A 20,442-nucleotide genomic window follows, 5' to 3' on the forward strand; every position below is an offset into this window, starting at 1 on the left:
GCTGATTTTATCCACTCGCCAATAGTAGCGTAAATTTGTTTAATTGTAAATACTGAGGAAATGCTTCCTTTGCAGTTTATGGGAATTCCCAGGATGTGTCCGAGAATGAAGTTTAGACCGGTAATGAAATTTTTAAGAAATGATTCTGGATCGTCAGGAGTCGCACAATTCCTGCAAACCAATTCCAGTTTGTTTCATTACACGCCTACCTGTACGCTGCACTTGCTGCTGTTCGCTAATAAACCCCAATTCTCCGTTTCTCTTCTTTCTGTTCGTTTCCTCCTCCTTTGTCTAGGGGGGCTCTTTGTCCACTGCCCCACCCCCTCTTCCTATCTGGAAGGTGCGCTGACGCGCGGAGCGGAGGCGCGCGCACTGCGCACTACTCCAATAAAAGAAGACGCTAAACTGCTTCCGTCCACATTCTACACCGGCAACACCAAGTGTGCGAGTTCGCAGTGAATGCAGTCGACGTGGAGTAACACTTTCGAACATTAAGCTCTAAACTGTAAAGGTAAGGAAGTTTACGGCTTCCGTTCCCCGCATTGCTCTCCTACTCCACACGCAGTTTGACAGCTGCCGGCGTGCCACTTGGTACGAAGCGCTAGAGTGCCGGAGAGCAACGAGCCGAAGACTGCTGCCAGAATTAGATTTCCGCGCTCTTTTTTATATGTGTTGCACCATATTCATTTGAGTTCGTAATTGTTTTCAGGTTACTACTTAATTATTTTCAAAGGAAGCACGAAAAAGCCAACGTGTTGCAGTGTGGAGCTACATATGAAATATATGAGCTGACCAAGCAGATGGTGACAGATCCCGCATCCGATGGGCACGCTGATTTAATGATTGAATGCACAGCTGCGCGCGCCGCTCTCTTGAACCGGAGGAACGCTATGACATCTCTGATTCGCCGCGACTTTCTCCGCCAACCTTGCAAAGTTTCCAAACGAACTGCCCATGTGCTGAGCCGTAAACCGAGTGGAACCCACCTCAGGTATAATGCATTAATAACAAAAGCCGTCACTTTACTGTAAATACCGATCCCGGTGTCTGCCACGAGCGGGGTGTCAAATGTTGAGTTTGCTGGCTGGAATCTTCTCACCCGAGCGCGATAGTCCGGCACACACTGTCAAAGCTAAGATGTGCGCCAACGGGGTTTGACCCCCGGCATATCGGCTTTAATTTAAAGCCAACGGATGCGAAGAGTGCGGCAACATATGAAGTACATGAGTGAGAAATCAAAGCGAACAGTGTGAGATTAAGCTGAACTGTAACGACTAATGATGTTGTAATCAGGGGGTCCTCCCACAGCCCCAATAATGTATGTGCTGTTTAGACTAATGTGCGACAGTCGATACGATGTGACTGACTGTGTGGGGACACCTTGCGCTACTCTGGCGATCAGTCCGGACTGGACTGGACTGGACGTGACTTCAGACAGATGATGCCGGCTCTCTTACACCAGGCAGGTTTGAAAATGGGTGATAATCAGACAAAAAGAGAATATCAGTATTGATGCTCATGGAGCGTTTTATACCCAACAAATGACTCCTTGTGTTACAGTTTTACGAATTTATATTTTAAAAAATATTTCTCTGTTACTAATATTCTCAAACTATAAATATCGCGCGCAGTCGGAGCCCCTTCCAGCGGCACTGAGAGCTTTTCAGGAAACAACAATATGCTCGCCAATCTGAGCACATCCTGTCACATCATTGAATTGATCTGGTCATTAATTGAAGTAACAATTGGTGAAAAGCCATTTAGCATGGCGCTTAGTGATCCTTCTGCCCACTTAATTTACATCCTCATTCAACTCCAGAGTCGCGGGGAGCCGGAGCCGATCCTGGCTGCATCGAGCGGGCGGAGGTTACCAACAGTAGCCCTGGCTTAAGTCGATCTCACAAAACCGTTGATTAAAATTTAAAAGAACGCTTTTCGGACACAGATCATCTTATAAAGTACAATCATGAATCAGGCGGCAAACATTCGCAAATTTTTCTCCTAGATCACAAAACATAACAGGAGCAAGGAACTGACAGACTTGGAACGTTAACGAAAAATTAGACCAAGAATGAAGAATAGATGGAATATCTGTAAGTGAATAACTATATTTGAACAGGAAAACTGAAAGAAAGAGAAACTTGAAACAGATAGGATAAACAACAGTTACATGCAGGACTGATAATGTGAAACTTTCAAATGGGAAAAGTCAAAGAAGCGTGAAGTTAAACAACGAAGGGGACGAATTGATAATGAACTGAATACGGCAAGCTGGCGAGAAAGGGCGAGGAGGAAAAGAGCCGCGGCAATGAAGATATGCAAAAATTTAGGGAAGGGAGGAAATCTTAGAAGAGAGAAATCGATATATTTATGTAAAAGGTTACGCCAGGAGCCGCGGACATGTGCAGTATGCCCATATCCAGAGGTGCTTTGTAATTGTATAATTATTATTAGTGCCATGTTATTTAAAAGTATTAAGTTGTAGTTCATACTATTATGATTATTTATATAAGCCAACCTCCATTACTGCTTTATTTATTGTGCTTCTGTAAAATGCCAAATTTCCCTTTTGGGACAAATAAAATACCTCTCTCTCTCTCTCTCTCTCTACATAAGTGAACTACTTGCACTATTTATCAGCCTGTCAGTTTTTCCGCACGCGTTCACATTGTTCGTTCAATCTTTCTTATCGATCTGTTCTGTCCATCTAAGGCAAGTGTGTTAGAAACAGGATACGTGCCCGACGTAAGCCATATTTTTGTTTGCACTCTACTATCTCAAGATTTTATCACGTCCCATGAGATATAGCTTGTAGTGTCGTACAAGAGACGATGGGCTGGAAAGAATGCGTTTTCTGGTGTCTGAGAACCGATACTCGTCATTGCTATAGTTGAAATAAAATGTATTGTCTTCATCTTAAAGGTTCCTGCTAATTCTCAATTCAGTTGTTTAAATTAGGAGATGCGGATTAATGTGTGAATCCTTTCGATTCGTGCCTTCTTATAAGTTTTTAATTTTTATATAAATAGAATACATTTCTGTGAATACATAAACCGTTGTCCCAAGCGTTGGTGTAAGAAAAGCCGAATTTAATGAGATCATTTTGTCGAATGAGTATTAATTGTGCCCTTTTACAATTATTAGGTAGAGTCTGAGTCATCGATCATTTCTTCTTTGGCCGAGGGGTATTAAGTCTAAAGTGGCTCGCTCTAGCGAGACGCCAGATATAAAAACACAAATGCGGTGTTGTCAGCTGCTTAACTCGAGCTTGGTGGCAGGCAGCCTCTTCGAGCACATATAATCTTCTAATAACTTCATATCAAGCATCCATCAGATCACTGATGCGCCCAGTTCAGATCGGCCTGACCACAGAAACACTAGTTATTCTTAAAACTTATTGTTTACCGATGAAATTGTAAATTGTTTTGATGCGATATCTCACATAAATGTAAACTTGACGTAAGTATAACGGTGAAAATCACATATATGCCAAGCTAGTCTATAATTGGCTTCGCTGGAAGCTTCTTTCTTTCTTTCTTTCTTTCTTTCTTTCTTTCTTTCTTTCTTTCAGACGCACTATATGGTTAGGTCCTTAGCCTCCTTATGACAGTTTCTTTTCTTGTCGCAGTGTGGATTCCCGCGTCACTGTTGCTTGAGCGAGGTGCCACCCGAGGGAGTGAGCTAAGAATCCTGTTAAGGAAAAATGAAAATCATCCAACGCACTGCTGCTAATCTGTTTTTATAATTGGTGGTACTGGCCAGCATTTACTGGTGCTTGTAAACTTGTATGTTTATGGATCATTTAATGCCTCGTATTATGTGTGATCTTTGTGGAGATGGTTTTGTTCCTCTAAAGCAAGGTCAATAACTTTCTGATGCTAATAATGTCTTATTTTTTAATAGTTTGATTTGTATGGCAAATAATTGACAATCACGAAATCTATCTATCTATCTATCTATCTATCTATCTATCTATCTATCTATCTATCTATCTATCTATCTATCTCTTACTCAGGGACATGTAGGGACTGTTTTTGGAGGGGGTAGCTCAGGACATGATTCATAAACTATGAGCAATCAGTTGGAACTGTAATAAAATATATTTTAGGGGGCTGTACTCCTATGTTCTTCCTAATCATAGATCAGTGTTAGTATTCACTTTTTGGTGCCCCACTGTCACTTTGCTAGAACTGTGTATCTCATTTTCTGTTCTATAAATTATTAAAGGCACAAAACCTGAGCAGACTACCTAAAATAAACAGAAAAGGCTGACTAGAACTGCACAGTATCAATTTTAATCATGAAATTGCACTCACAATGCAATACCCCTTCTTGCTGGTCACCCAGACTGTCTTTTCTACATCCCCTTTGGCTCTTACTTTTGACATTTTTTAATAGAAGATTGTCACAGAGGGTACTATGACAAATTGGTGTAGGCAGTGTTGAATTAAAAGCAGAATGCCACAGGTTCAAATGAAACTACAGCTCAATGTGAGATCCAGAACTTAATACTGTATTTAATTTCTGTGTTCCATACTAAGGATCTGCATTAATGCAGTAGAATTGAAATTTCTTTGCAAAATTCCAGTGAGATGATGCCTATAATGAAGGGCACTTCATAAAATACAGATTGCTTGAAATGTTCTCTCTGACTCATTCTGGCTTTTGTGCTGTGATTCCATAAGCACCGGGAGGGTCTCTGCTGATTTTGAGGTCACTAAGTTATGGCTGACCTTGCGAACTTCTCCGCTGTTAATCCGCTAAGACTGAATTCACTTCTTCTTCTTCTTCCCTCTCCCATGGAGAAGGGTGTTACAAATAAGGTTACCGTATAAGATTAAATAATAAAAGGAGATTGGTGGTTCTTTTTTAAGGCACTCCACTAGAATAAAAATCCTGTATGAACAACCTTGTTCCTTTTCCCATAACATGCTCTTTCTAATGATCGTTTATCCCCTCATCTTCTGGCCTGTTTGAGTTTGTGATACCTTTACTTCTCAGTGGTCGGAGGTCAACACACAAAGCTCAGGTCGGGAATTTGCTCATATTTGGGCCTCCCATGCTGGTTGCCGTTAGAGATGGATAGACCAGATGGTTACTGGATGATGGGGGTCTCAGCAGGTGAAGTAGCAGCGCTATTATTGAACACAATGAACTCCCCCAGCATTTCAGCATGTGCAATATTCTCCTGCTATTACACTCCTAACAGCTCTCCAACCACCAGAGCCCCCTCCTGTCATCCATGGAGGTGCTGGGTAATCCTGCCGCCTCCCGTGAAAATAAGGCACACCATTCAGAATGTTGCATGATTCATACTGGAACAGACAATGCTGACCAACACTCCTGTGGTCAGCCAAACATTTATCTCCCCAGAAACCACACATTCTAATCACTCATGTGAAAAGCCCTCTGTTCCCAAAAAACAGCTGATTGGTTCCCACATCCATAAACTACTGCATGCTGAGACATTATGGTTGGAGGAAAATTGGGACGACCTTGCCTTTCACTTTCTCCTCTGAATGCAGAACTTGGCTTTGCACTGAGTACGAGTACGTGCGTGCGCATGCGTCCCTCGCTCCCAGGTGACTGGACAAAAGTCGTCCATTTCAGATGAGTACATTTTGATATCACTAGCTTACAGATTTCTAAGATTATTTACCCAGGCATTTTTCTAATAGTACTCAATTGTAAGCTCCCTGCTGTTTCATTTTTTTCTACTTTGACAGTTTATTTTGTCCCTTTCTTCACTCACATGGTTTTCATAAAGGTAGTTTCATCCAATGAAATGCTGGAGCCTGAATGTAGACAGACGAGTGCACCCATTTTATCAAGCTTTAGTGCAACCATTTCTTTCTATCCGCAGATGGTGTGGGATTTAGTGTTCATTTTGACGCTTCTGAAGACCGTCTATACAAGTAATATCTTGTTGAACTCTTTCACATTTTATTTATGGAATAGCTAGACAATTCTGTAGCTCCAGAAGTCCGAACTTCACTAATTTTCATAATGCTTGACAGATGTGTTGCATATACAGTAGATGCAAGTAGACGTTTTACTGTCCTCTGTAAATGTGCCAGTAATGACACTAGAAACTGTAGAAACCTAGCATTGTGACACGGTCACACTACCCTCGCCACAGTCCTGTCTTCTCCTGGATTTAATTGTGCCTCCTTGCACTTAGATGTACACCTTAGTTCTGTATCTCAGCTGATTGGGGTACAAAGTCTATTTTGCTCAATTTTGAGTCATTGAGGTGTTACTCTTGTTTATTGTTTGCTTTCTTTTCTATGCCTGTGCTATGTTCCATGTGTTTTTTGGGTGGTCCCCCATGAGGCAAGGCCACCTGCCAATTACAGACATGAACTACCCCCCACCCCATAAATCCAGCGGGTCTTCCACAGTTCTTGGTGGTTCATTTTGAATGTGCCCAGGAGTTTTTGTGAGTTATGTTTCTTCTGTGCTCACTGTGATTTGTTGGATTTTCGACCGGTTTGCTCTGCTTTTTGACCTTTCTTTGCATTCTGTGTTGGGACTTTTGTTCAATTTGGATTGCCTTGCTGGCAGCTCCTTTATGCCTTTTGTGTTTTTTGGAGCTTCATAGTGTGATAGAGATTTATTTGTGAAAATTACTTTTGATTTTATTAAGATCCTGTGTTTGTCCCCATTTCTAGCCAGGGTTTGACAGTAACTTTTTAGGACTCTTGTCCTTTGGGACAAGATCGTAACACTGAGGAGCTACAAAAAAGTGACTGAAGCTGTATCTTCAGAATAAGCAGCTGTTAAGTTTTTCTAATCATTCAAGTTGTTTGTATGAAGGTTACTTTGTTTTACCTCAGTTAACATTTAACAATTATTTTATGATATATTTGTTTGAAATTGTGTCAATTTCTATTATTGCTGTTTTATAGTCTACCATTCACCATTTTGTTTTTGCTGTCACCATCATTTTTGGCTCCATTTCCACAATGTTTGCCCCCAGAAGTTGCATCATTTGAGATCATTAGCTTTTTAAGGCGAATCTGCATGCTTTGTGGTATCCATGACTGTATTTATATCCTTTCTCAGACGTATTAAGTATATACTTTTAATAGAATTTCTTTTTTTTTTTTTTTACTTCTCCCAAAATTTGTGACTATGAAGTTTCCCTTGTGCTTTGGCTTTGATGGTCATTATTTGGACTTGCTGGTTTCAACGTGGTTTGGATCAGCTCCCGGTCCTTTATTTTTAGCCCTCCTGGTCTGTCTACCTCTGGGAAGAACAGCAGTTTTGCAAGTGGTAATTGAGACAAGAGAACACATTAACAAACACAACAGTAACTCTACATAGATGTGGATATCCAGTAGAATAATGTTCTCTCAATGTTCTTTCACAATGCATTCAACAGATAAAGCAGTTCAGATGTAACATCAATGTATTCTTCATCCAGAAGTGAATTCTGTGTACTCCACATGTCCAAACTTGAGCAACCGAAGTACAGTTAAAGTAGAAAGGTACACGCTACTCTTGAAAGCCTGTTTGCAAAATAGAAAGATGGAGGGCTGGAAAATCTTATTGCAGAGGAAATTCAGACATGATTGCTCATGGATGGTGAAATTGTGGTGGCTGGGAATCCAAGTAAGAATGCTGGTTATCAAGGCTGACAGTAGTTTGAGCTCATTTTTGTTTATTTCTTTACTGCTTCTTTGTTATTTTTATGCTTGGGCATCTCCTAATGTTTTCCAAAATTCAAAATGGGCACACTATTGTGAGTGAATTGAAATGACAGGAATCATGATTATAGTAATTGCCCAAAGCGTGCATAGATGCTCAGCATATGATGTCACACAATTTTTGACACGGCAAGATTGTCAGCTTGCTATACAGTACAGGCAACTAATTTCTTATTTTTTGACTTTTACAAAACCTAAGTATTAGTCTTGTGTACCTTTGCCTGTCGCCTTCTTTCTTTGTGCTCAGTAGCAGCTAGTAATGTGGAGGCACTTTCTGCTCAAGTGAGTAAAGCAAGTTTGTGATTTCTACAATAAGGCCATTGTGTAAGCTGCTTGGTTTCCATTCTGGTGCTAGGGACTGCCAGGGATTGCTTTGGTTTTATTCAGATTGGTCAACAACAGTAGTTCCCAATCTCAGCCCTGGGAGTCAGCTGTTATTTCCCAGTTTCTATATTTTGGGTTAAATTAAGAAATTACAAAACTCAATTTTGTAATTTTTAGTAAAATGTACTAAGCAGTTATATGTACTGTAGATGTTATAGTTTGTTTGTTTTTTTCTTTTCTTTTTTACTTTTTAACAATATTTTCATCCCGATTTTCATTCTGCTTTTCCAGGTTTTCTGGTTATTTAATCCATCCATCCATCCATCCATTATCCAACCCGCTATATCCTAACTACAGGGTCACATGGGTATTTAATTAATTTACTAATTAGTGGGTCTGAAGCTTAAGTAACTGCAGCCTTTCATCATTTAGTGTTGGCTGCCTGGGTGTCAGCTCTGCTTGTTTTTAATTGTCATTAGGGTACAATGAAGGGAGCAAACTCCACAGAAAAAAGGGCAAAAGTATAGAAAACAACAAAAGATAATTAAGCATTTAAAGCTATAGTAAAAATAGAAATATTTCTAAACTAGCCGTCCCCTGTGGCTTCACCCACGTAGTAGTGAAACAGGACAGTGAGGAGGGGCTTGCCCAGCTCCCTACTCCTGACGTCCCGCTTCCCCCTCCCCTCGGCCTGCAGCCTCTGTCTCAGATTAACGCGGATATATCGCTCCTGCAAGCAAACTATGATTCTTAGCCCAATGAGAGAAGTCGTAAAATCAACCGGAATGTTCAAGCAAATTATAGAAAATACCTGATCTAAATCCATTAAATAGGTCTCTCATTTGCTAGCTAAACCGAGGTAAGGAACGCCCCAAGGCTGGTGTGTGAGTGAGGAGGGCACTGCCCCCCTCCCCTTGGCCCACTGCATGTCTCTTGGATTCACGCAAATAAATCAGTATTGCAAGCGAACTATGATGTATAGCACAATGAGAGAGAATCAATCGGAATATTCAAGCAAATTATAGAAAAAAACCGATCTAAATCTGTTAAGTAGTTCTCTCGTGAAAAGCAGACAGACAGATGTTGGATTTTATATATATATATATATAGCAGGGGTCCTCAATCACAGTCCTGGAGGTCCACAGTGGCTGCAGGTTTTTACTCCAACCCAATTGCTCAAGTAACACTTCTGCTTCACTTTGGTTGTCTCACTCATTAAGGTTTTGAACCTTTATTGCTTATTTTAGTCTTAAACAGCTGTATTCTTGTTTTTTAATTGCTCCTAATTGGGAATAACATGCAAATAACAAAAGAGACCAGCATTTCTCCATTTAACTTGTTACCATTTACACCTCTTTGTATTTATCATGCACTATTGGGTTTAATTAAATACTTGGAAGGAAAGGGAAGAGAAAAAAGTGAAGGACTGAGAATTACTCATCCGTTTTAGCCTTTAAATCATTTGGATGACATCCTTAGAAAGGGGAAGAAAATCTAGGATATGAGAATGACCTGACATAGCAGTGTTAAAGCACTAACAAGCCATGAAATTAAATTATTGGCAAGAATTGCTTTCTAAATAAGCAACCGGGTTAGATCAAAAACCTGCAGCCATTGTGGCTGTACATACAGATGTCTTATAAATGTAAAAATCCTACTGCTGTGGTTTTCTGAATGTAGAATAAGAGAAGAGATAACAAGACCTGCTAATTAAATTAGATCAGTTAGTTTCACTGATTGTGAATCTAGTTAGAACAAAAACCTGCAGCCACAGCGGGTCCCAAGGACAGAGTTTAGGAACCATTGGTCAGCAACATCTTGAGGCCATTATGCTGTTTGTGCTACCTTATCTAAAATAAATCAATTCATTGCCAATCTCTAATTTAAAATAAATGGTGTCACCCGGGGTGTTTGTCTTTTTCACAATGTAGTAACTTGATATATTGTAATGATAACTCATTTGTATCTAAGAACTGCACTGTCTACCTGCTCGTTATTAAAAATGTGAACAATTTCTGCTTGTAAGTGTGATGTCTGGCTTAGCTCAGGCCAGCTGAAGCTCATCTTCAGTCCAGCACATAAAGCAGGGTCATGAAAGTAAAAATGACGAATCATGAAATTTTACCCTTTGTAATTCTTTCTGCTTCTGTAGGTTGGTCTTGAGTCTGCTGAACTGAAAAGATGTTCCTATTGCTCAAGTATCTACTATGGCTATTCTTCAGTCCACAGGGATGTTGTGACTGCATTCCTTAATGTAAAAGATTAAAGTATGTTAAGAGTAGTTTATACTATGAGCGGTCACTGCTACATGTGCACCAAATAGTATCATTTAACCAAAAACAGAGATGAACACGAGGGAAGAAGCTCAAGTGATATCGAGATCAGTGGTTGATCCTCTAAATGGCATCATTTGTGATTGGTTAACAGCATTACATGTAGTTGTTAATCCATTTTTGTACTTTGTAGCTCTGCTTCTGTGGCAGATATCACATTGATTCACAGAAAAGTGTTGAGCAGGTAAACCATTACACAAAGAATTTGTGATATGAAAGTTGCTATGGATGAAATCATCAACTAAACAAATACATGTAAACATGACATCCTTTGTTTGTACAAGTTGACCAGCAGCAACAACGCTAACTTTTTTTCTCTTTTGACACTTGTTTTCCTTTTCTCCAGCGTCTCCATCCTACCCAGCCACACCTCATGTGGTTTGCTGCTATTGTGAGAAACATACTGCATCATTAGACAAAGAAAGCATTTCTCTCACTGTATCAATTAGGCTGTGTTGTTTTCCTGACTCAAAAAATCTTGGTGTCGAACTCCTGCTTGAAAGTGACCACAGAGGACCCTGTTAACAAAATGCAGATGGACATATTCTGTATTTCATGGTGCATTCTTTGTAATACAGTAGTGTGTAGCCCTTCAGGCGTCTGCTGACTGCATGCTGTGTGCAGTAAAGCAAATTATACAATGTTCACAGGAGCTGGAATAAGTGTAAGAGCTATGGCCTCTTCTCACCTGTCAATATTATTTTTATTGCTTATTTTAACAAAGGTTAACACAGGAAGTTTTTTGTCTGAGGGATGCTGTTTTTTTATCCAGACATACCATGCTTAGTTATGATTCCTATTCTAACCTCAATGAAGGGCATCTCTGATTTCTTGTCAGACGGGCTCGTTGTGTTGTCAACCATGTGCATGGAGTAGTGCTCATTTAAAAGGTATCTGGCTGAACTCTGCTGTGCTGCTGGCTCTGCTTGACTGGAGCAGAGGGCACTGCAATGGGCAGGCTAGGCGTTAGAGAGAGGGCCAGGGTTGAGGCTTTCTAAAAGACGTTAGCCTGAAATTACTGGAGCAATCATTGTGAAGGTCTGTAATGAGACACGCCGCATAAATCAAGTGAATTGATTGTAAGAGCACAACTACAGCGGCCCCATTCCCGGGAGGGTTACACATACACACACACGGTATCTTTACTGACCTCTATATGTTTTTTGTGTCCTTGTGGACATGCACATATGCCATTTGGCTTTTTTACACATTATCAGCTTTTTTTCTTGTCTTTTGTTAACCAGACTTTTGATTGGCTGCAATTGCCTGCCAACCTAAGAGCTGCCTCTTAGAGGGGTCCACATTCGCTCTCCTCATGCATCTATAGTCAGCTCTTTGTGAAGGGCAGCTATTGATTATGTGGAAGCAGAGAGCAGGCCAAGTAATAAAAACTACACATTAAATCTAAATTAGAGAGTCTCAGCAAGGTAGATTTTGTTAACCCCTTAAGTGTGTAAGTATTCCATTTTTCTGTGCATTTCATTTTATATGGTAGTTTTGCTGCTCCCTGTTTATCGGTTATGTCATAATATAATAGACCTTTCTTGTGATTTTTATTTTTTTATTCAACAGTTGTTGTCTGTTTGTTTTTTTTTTCTTTGGGTACTCTGGTCTTTGCTCACAGCTCAAAGATGTGAAGAATAATCTTTTTTGAATGTTAATCATAAAACTTTTTTTTTCTCGCGATAATGGAATGTAACGCATATAGTTTAACACTTAGCTTTTTGGATACCGTATGATTACTGGATAGCTGGACACTAAAGATTTTGTGTATGAAGTGCAATCATGTTTGGGCAAGAGTGTAAAGAAGATGTAGGAGACTCTGAAGGAGGGCACCAAAGTACGTGGACAGCTACTGTATGATAAACTCATAACTACAGAAGCAGGTTGGGGTTGCCCAAAAATAATCAGATTGAATCTCGGTACTGAACCTGTGTTTATGTTGGTCATTGCAGTTTGACATAAAGTATTGCAAAGCACACATGGAACAAATCGTCCAACATGATTACACTGCTAGCAGCAACACGTGATGCAAACAGGCTTACATGCAGTATGTGTATACATCACACACATTGTTATCACTTGCTATTATTGTGGTTTTCTGTTGTCAGCTTGGCAGTTTATGGTTGCAGGAGCACCAGGCACAAGGAATAAACTAACCTTGGATGGGCAATGACTCATGATTTGAGAGGAATGTAAAAACAAGCATCCTTATTTTCCAATGTCTAAAATAAATTCAAGGAGGTTTGTAACTCGTGTTCAGAGAAGCCTATCAGACCTCATTTTGGCCCTTTTCTACACTATATAAGCAGGCCTCTTTTTTGGCAGTGTATTTTTTCTGGTTTACTTTAGGCCTTTCCTAGGATCTAGATCTGGTCTGCATCCTTTCATAAAGCCTACTAAGAACATTTCACTGAAGCAGCCTTCTTATAACGAGGATTCTCTAGAATGAAACCTGAAATTTTCCTGAGGCGAGGTTTTACTTTCATAAGAGAAGTACCAGACTGGGCAGAGTATCCACGATATTACAGTTCAACTGACCTGAGGAATGACAAGGGAATATTGTGCTTTGGGGAATCAGTAATACTATTGCTGTCTCTGATAGAAATGGGCACTGTATGTTACGAGAATGCAGATTTTATAACCTATGACACAATCTTTTTCTTTGGAGTAATCCCAGAAGTGATGGCTAAACACTAGATCCTGGCTCGGAAGTGACCCATCAGCATCAAAAGCAAGGTTTTGTGGGACTAGAGTCAGGAGCAGCTGTAGAATGAAAGTGGCCTGTGAGAGGGAGTGCTGTTGTGTTGTACTTTGGAGGTGGGCAAGTCAAAAATCCCACCAAGATGGACAGGCACAGACTGTAACAGCTAGACCCAGTAGGTATGTGGGGTTTACATTCCCATTTTGTCATTTGTGTTAAATAGAAGACAAATAAACTCACAGTTTTGACACTTTGGTTCCCTTGGTGTCTGTTCTGAATGTTGCGAGACACCAAAATGGCACTGTTTGCCACAGGTATACTGCTGTCATATGAGTTGTTTTTGTAGAAATTTACCAATATATTTAAAAGTACTTTTGTGCTGATACGCTGTGATGCAGACATCCCCCTGCTAAGATGTTTTGACTGTGAAATTTTACTTGATTCGTATACTTTGTTTTTCATATTTACACACTTTTCATCCATAACTACAGTTTTCTAAATTGAATTTTCAAGTGCAATTCATGATTATTCAAATTCTTGGTGGCACTGTGTCTTTCAGCTCCAAAGTCTTGGTTTCAGATTCTCACTTGGACAATGTCTGTTTTTTTCTCCAACATTACAACAGTGTGTCTGTTAGATTAATTGGTGACTTTAAATTATTGCTATTAGAGAAAGTTTGGGTGTGTAAATGAACTGGGTTGGGCTGGTTGGAAAGTGTACACATGAGTACAAATTCTTAAACCCACTTCAATTCAGGGCAGTTTAGAGCAGTGGGATGTGTGGGAATAAAGCGACAGCACAAGGTGCAATTCAAGAAACAAATGTGTGCTGGGTTGTTTTGAAAATGAATGGATGAATTTAAAAGAAGTGCAAAAGATAAACCATAAAGTCATATTAACTTCACACAAACAAGAAAACGGTCAGCCAGTAATGTAAAAGTGTGATGATTGCCTGGAATATCCCACTGACAAAAATGGTCTCAATGGAAACATGGAAGAAGTGTACCTCTCTAGGACCAGTAATGATCATTAATTGTTTCAAGAAAGGGGGCCTTTAGTGAGAGGCATGATCAGTCCAGTAACACAAGTGGACTTTACTTTAAAAATCCCAATCTCACCCACAGCATTTTTATTCTGAGGTTGATTAAAATGTACTGTACAATAATCAGATGTGTCAAAGTGTAACATAACGGAAGAAGGTTAAGAACACTTGGTTTAGAGGATACAGTGAGGACTTACTGTCTTTTCCTCCGTGCATTGTTGAGAACTGGCTAGCTCTCTGGAGGCTCCTAGATGCTGCCGTGCTAGGCCCAGGCCTTTCAGATGTTAATTAGTGTGGAGTCTCACTTCTGAGAGAAGAGACGTCTCCCCAAATTGGAATTATTGATGTTTTCTTGGGGCTTACATTTTCAGAGACCAGGCAGCGCTCTGTGCAACGGGGTATGTGACTGATGAGTCTGTCAAGTCAGCCTGTATAAGTGGAGTATCAAGATCACCCTGGGGAGGAGGGGAGGTCGAGGAATTAAGGCACTGGCTGTCATTAGGTGATGATGATCTCTGGTGGGGCGCGAGCACTCATGCTGCTCAGCAACCGTCCTCAAGAAGGTGGTCCCTCGTCTGATAGCTGGGACGCTGAGAGGGCAGCCTGGTCTCACTGCGATGCTTGCTGTTAATTGCTTTGATCCACTGTGTATTTACATTTCAAATTAATGACATCCAGATGTTCCGGCTTTGCTTCTCTTTTCTGTCCTTCAGGCATTATCTGTGATCTTTTAAGTGGGAGTGCAGAAGAGAAGAGCTGCCAAAACGTCCACAGACATGTGACCCTCAATTAAGCCACCTTGCTTATTACGGCTTTCATCTTGTCAAATTCAGAAGGATCCTGCCTATGGCAGAAATAAGGCAAGAGTGCAGAGAAAAAGAATGAAGCCAGTAGCCAGAAATCTTGGATCTATAAATTGAGGTCATAGTCGTCTCCAGGGCCAGAAGGTTGCACATATGCCATATTTATTACACTTCAGTGAAGGTTTTTCATCACTGTCTCACTCCAAGTCACACTGTCAAGTCACAAGTCACATCAACAAAACCAAGGATATGATTTTTGACATACACCACACCAAAGAGCCTGTGCACTTGTTCACTATTCAGGGAGTGGATGTCAAGGTGATACACTGCTACAAGTACTTGGGTGTTCACTTCAATGACAAGCCGGACTTGTACACAATCTGTAGCAATATATAAGAAAGGGCAAATCAAACTCTTTTTTCTTAGGAATGTAGGTAGTAATATCCTTTGCGTATTTTATAACTTTGTGACAGCCAATGCAGTTTTCTACACTGTACTGTACTGTGCCAACAATATCACTTGAAGAAATGTCCACAAATCAACAAGCTGATTAAGAAGGCAGGCTCACTTATGAGAAGTGCTCACAACATACTGTAAGTAGTAGAGGAGGATAGAATGAACACAAAACTGATGGCCCATGTGATCAATGCTGCACTTTCCTCTCGCTGACACAATATCTTTGAGAACTTTTAACCCAAAAATTATTCAATAGATGTTTGTCAAGAAACACTAATGGGGCTCCTTCATGCCTATGGCAATATGTCTTGAGTGGTCTATAATTTTTAACCAAATGAAAATATCTTTTTTTGGGGGGAATTTTTGTGGATATTTTATGGGGTTGTTGTTGATGTTGTTGGTTAAATATTTTTATATTTATTGAGCTTCTGTAAAGAGCTACATTATCCACTTTGGGAGAAATAAAATGTTATTGGTCTATACTACATGTATACATTGAACCCACAAAGAAATGTTGTAAGTTATTTTTTAAAACTATAACATCTTTGACTTACTCAACTTTATTTTACATAACACCTTCCCAGTAAGCATCACCCAAAGCAACTCAAATCCATGTTCTTCTTCATCCTACAGGGAGCATTGTGGAGATGATGGATTCCTTTTCATACTGCCTGCTCCCTGCTCTTCTCTTCGTACTTTTACTTGTGCCCATCAACAGTTTTGAGTTGGAACAGATAAACACTAGAAAAGCTTCTTCTTCCCAGCAAGTATCAAGTGGAAACTCCTTGCAAAGCTTTCAAAATCCAGACCTATGGCATCACCCCCTGCAATCCTCACACCGCCGCCGGCAAGGCGTCTCGCCCACAACTGGCCGCAAAGATAAGTCACAGGCTGGGATGCCTCCAACAGGGACGAAACAGTTGAGTCGCCTAGATGACGATGCTGCTGGCCTGGAAAGTTTGAGTCATGGACACCAGGAGCGAAGACCTGCTGGTCTGCAAGATGGCAGTGAAGGAGTTTTTATGGGCTTTGGAATCCCATTCCATGACAGTGATAACCACGCCCCAGGGTCAGGAAGAAAGCACAAGGAACACAAGAAACATGGGCGCAAAGACAAGAACAAGCATAGCAAAGGTAAGTTTTGAGAGGAATGAGGCAAAAAAGAAATGAGGGCAAAGATATCAGTAGGGAATCTAATAATAAGAACCAGATAAAGTGGGGAGTTAGGCATAGTTCATTGAATGCACTCCAGGAAACCTACTTATTATTATTTCAGCTGGTCTCCTCTTTATGCTTCTGCAGGACGCTACACTGAACCAGAGTTCAGTCCACTGAATAAGGAGGTTGAGGTGTTCGGAGCAATCCCATCTAGGCATCCAAATGTGGAGGAGGAAGTCCCCTCGATGACAACATCCAGTAGCAGCCCTTCCAGCAACCAAGTGACTGCAACAGTGAGCGAGGAGCCTCTTGCAATGTCCTCGGCAGCCCCACAAACACAGGTACAGCCCGGTGGGTTATGCATGCTTTCCCATTCTTTGTTGTCTCCTATCCGATTCTGCACTCCAGCTGAATAAATAATGGCAAGAGCAATGTGTTAGATAATCCATTCCCACCAGGAAAGGTCAAAAGTCAAGGTGACCTCAGATAGAACACAAAACAGGAGGAGTAGGGTATTTTTTGCTCATTTTTTCTTGACTATGACAGTAATTTCCATCTCCCGCCTGCTGTGCAGCGCTGATACAAGTCGTAATTAAGCCGGATCACAGCAGAAGGTAAGCAGCTTAATTAATATATGTTGAAAGGAAGACTAATTGAATCAGGATGGGGAGTTTTAATTAAATTTGTCCCCAGTTTTCATCTGTTTTATTTCTATGTGCCGCTGATTCAGCTCTCATAGGACCAGCACAGCATCTGCTCACCTCCAAGCTCAGAGTGTACATTGGCACTTACATGCAAAATGGAGAGTGCTCACAAATATTGAAAGAGTACCGCACACTTCACACACACACTGAATGTGTTTACATACACTTTAATAACCTAGTTATTCACATAAACCTGATTTCTAAAATGCCATGTAAACCCGATTAACAGAGGTATATTTGTCAGAGAATAACCCAGTCATGTGACAATTGTGACAGTTTAGGGTTTCCTCGCACCCCTGTACCCTCAGACCACACGTCAGACACCAGATAAAAAGTCCAATTATTATTTATTATAATAATAATGTGCACAAAGCACGCTCCTCTCTACAATACTCAATAAACAAATACACAATAATCAATAAACCAATCCTTCACTCCCAGACACTTAGCCACCCTGCCTCCCAACTCAGCTCGTCTGTCTGGGATTTCCCACAGTCCTTTATAGTCCTTGACCCAGAAGTGTTTGACCCTCAGTCTATGTGACTTTGTATCACTTCCGGGTCAGGTAAAAACTTTTCTTCAACCTGGAAGTACGTCATTCCTCCCGTTCACGTGACCAGGACGCAGGTTATAGGGCACATATGAGTCTCCGAGCCTCACTACAGCGACTCCTTGTGGTCCCCAAGGTATCCAGCAGGACTGTGTATACAAACTACAAAGTCCATGAGGCCCTGCTGGAACTCAGGGCACGTCCATGCTGTTGGGAGATCTCCTCCTGGCGGCCTGGGGGTGAGGGCCGGCAACTCTTGCCGGACATCCATCACGCAATGTATAAACCCTTAACTTGCAATAAAGTATTTTATAGTCTGTGCATGTCCATTAAACTCTATTTGCCAGCTTTGCTTCGCACACACTCAACTGCCACAGGTTGAAGGATCCACAAAGATCAGTTTCCTAAGCAAAATGCTCAGACATTCACATTATTGCTCCTTCTCGTTGAAATAACCGGTTTCAAAATTTCAGATATTGCTAAATCTATATTAATGAACTGGACATTCAATGCTAAATTCAGCAGCACAATTTCAGGAGCAGCAGCGTATTAAAAGTAAGGTTACATTATTTGATTACTTTTTACAGTAACAAGTAACCTAACGCAATACTTAATTGAAGTTAAAATATCTATGTCCCTCAGAGTTCAGTGCAGGGGCCAATGCTCTTTTAAACATAAACAGATGATATGGATAGGAATATAAATAACAATCTAGTTAAGTCTGCAGTTGATACTAAGCTAGGCAGAATGGCATACTATCTAGGATCAGTCGAATCATTACAGAGGGATCTGGACAAAATACAGGAAGTACAAATGTTAAGTGTAAATACACAAAGGTACACAGTATGAGAGGAACCTGGGTTTATGTTTGACTTGACCATCCAGACTGTGTACAGAAGCTATTATGAACGCTAACAGAATGTTAGGTTATATAGCATGAAGCTTTATAAAGCAATAGCGAGTACCTGGAGTACTGTGTGCCATTTTGGTCTCCTGGTTGTAAAAAGACATAGCAGTGCTAGAGAAAAGAGGGACTAGGTTGTTTCCCAGAAGTTTTGAGCTATGGTGAAAGATTAAACAAAGTAAACTTTTTCAGTTCAAGAAAATGAAGACTAAGACGTGACATGAATGAAGTGTTTAAAATAAAGAAAGAATTAGTACAAGTGGATCCAGGCTGTTACTTTAAAGTTAACTCAACATGGGAACATAGCTGGAAATTTGTTAAGGGTAAATTTCTCACAAACACTGGAAAGTTTTTTTTTTTCACTTGGAGAAACATAGACATGGAATAAAAAAGTAGTAATCTTTGAGACAGGACACGAAACTTAGCTCTCAGAAAAGGAAAAAAAGTCAGAATTGAAACCTAGATCCTCAGAGTAATGTGGTTAATTAAGATCATTACCCCCTGCACTTCCCTTGACAAAATGTGCTGTAATGAAAGGCAATTTTTTAGTACATGTTTTTTAAGAAAGTCAACCACTCTTTTTCACCTTGTTGGTTAATTAGCCAGAGACAAAGCATACACATAAGAGAAGAACACTCCATATGGGATGAGGTTATCAATGAAGCCCCTCAGGGAACTATGCTTGGACTGTTACAGTTTCTAATTTGTATTAATTACATTGATCCTGATTTTTTGGTATTTGTTACACTATATAGTTAGCAAACATAAATAATTCACAGATGACTATGAAATTGAAAGGGGTGGTTAGCAAACATATTTCAGAAACATTTAAATAACCCTTAAAACTATGTGGACACTTGGAAAATGCAGTTTAACATAAAAAATGTGCAAAGTTCTAAATGTAAGTAAAGAAACATGTTGTAAATACAGCCTCTGAGAGGGATTTAGGGACTTGCATTCTTAATGTGCAGAAGAAGTTTAAATGGAAAATGAAAATGAAATATTAAGTTATACTGTAAAAATTGTTGAATATAAATTAAAGGATGTTATTCTTAGACTGTATACAGTGCTAGTGAGACTGCACCTGGAGTGCCATGTACAATTCTGGTCACCACGCTACAATAAAAGAAAAGCAGCAGGAGATCATCCAACAGCATCTCTGGGCTGAAGGCACATGGCATTAAACCTCTTTATTCTTGAGCAAAGAAGACTGAGTAAGGACTTCTTCCAGGTCCTTAGAATTCACAAAAGCTTCAAAAAAGATGATTCAGTTGAACATTCTCAGCTAAACAGTGAAGGACATACTCAAGGACACTTGTGGAAACTAAGAAGAATTGCACTTAAGACAATCGAGAAAGCATTTCTTCACACAAAAGTTTATGTGAATCTTGAACAAGCTAATGAATTATGAAGATGAAGCATAAGCCTTAACAACTTTAAAATGTAGTTTGGATGAGATGTTAGGACAACTTAGCTATTAGAGCTAACCAAAACAATCTAAATGGACTGACTAGCCTCTTTGTTTATGAAACATCTTTTATTAAATGTTTGGCTTAAGGAGGTGCAGGAATTGATTTACAAAGTAAGGATGTGCCAGTCATGTATAGTTTGTTGGAAAATGTTCTTAAAAAGTATTCTCCCTGTTTATAAGAAGGAAGCAACTTCTTAGTGATTAGTTCAGTTGCTTTAGTGCTCCAGACACCAGGGTTTGATTCATGGGTGTTGTCCCCTTACTAGGGCTGCAACGATTAATCGA

General features: G+C 40.1%; 1 protein-coding gene across 1 annotated transcript in view; it reads left to right on the forward strand.

The window, feature by feature from the left end:
- Positions 1-342: 342 nt before the first annotated feature.
- The window catches only part of draxina (dorsal inhibitory axon guidance protein a), a 65,720-nt gene continuing 45,620 nt past the window's right edge, over positions 343-20,442 (forward strand). The window contains exons 1-3 of the mRNA XM_039756156.1: positions 343-511; positions 16,004-16,504; positions 16,673-16,869. Of these exons, the coding sequence (XP_039612090.1) occupies positions 16,018-16,504; positions 16,673-16,869 (684 nt within the window). The 5' untranslated portion in view covers positions 343-511; positions 16,004-16,017. The remainder of the gene's footprint in view (positions 512-16,003; positions 16,505-16,672; positions 16,870-20,442) is intronic.

The sequence above is a fragment of the Polypterus senegalus genome, chromosome 6 (genome assembly GCF_016835505.1).
Source record: "Polypterus senegalus isolate Bchr_013 chromosome 6, ASM1683550v1, whole genome shotgun sequence".
NCBI lineage: Eukaryota > Metazoa > Chordata > Cladistia > Polypteriformes > Polypteridae > Polypterus > Polypterus senegalus.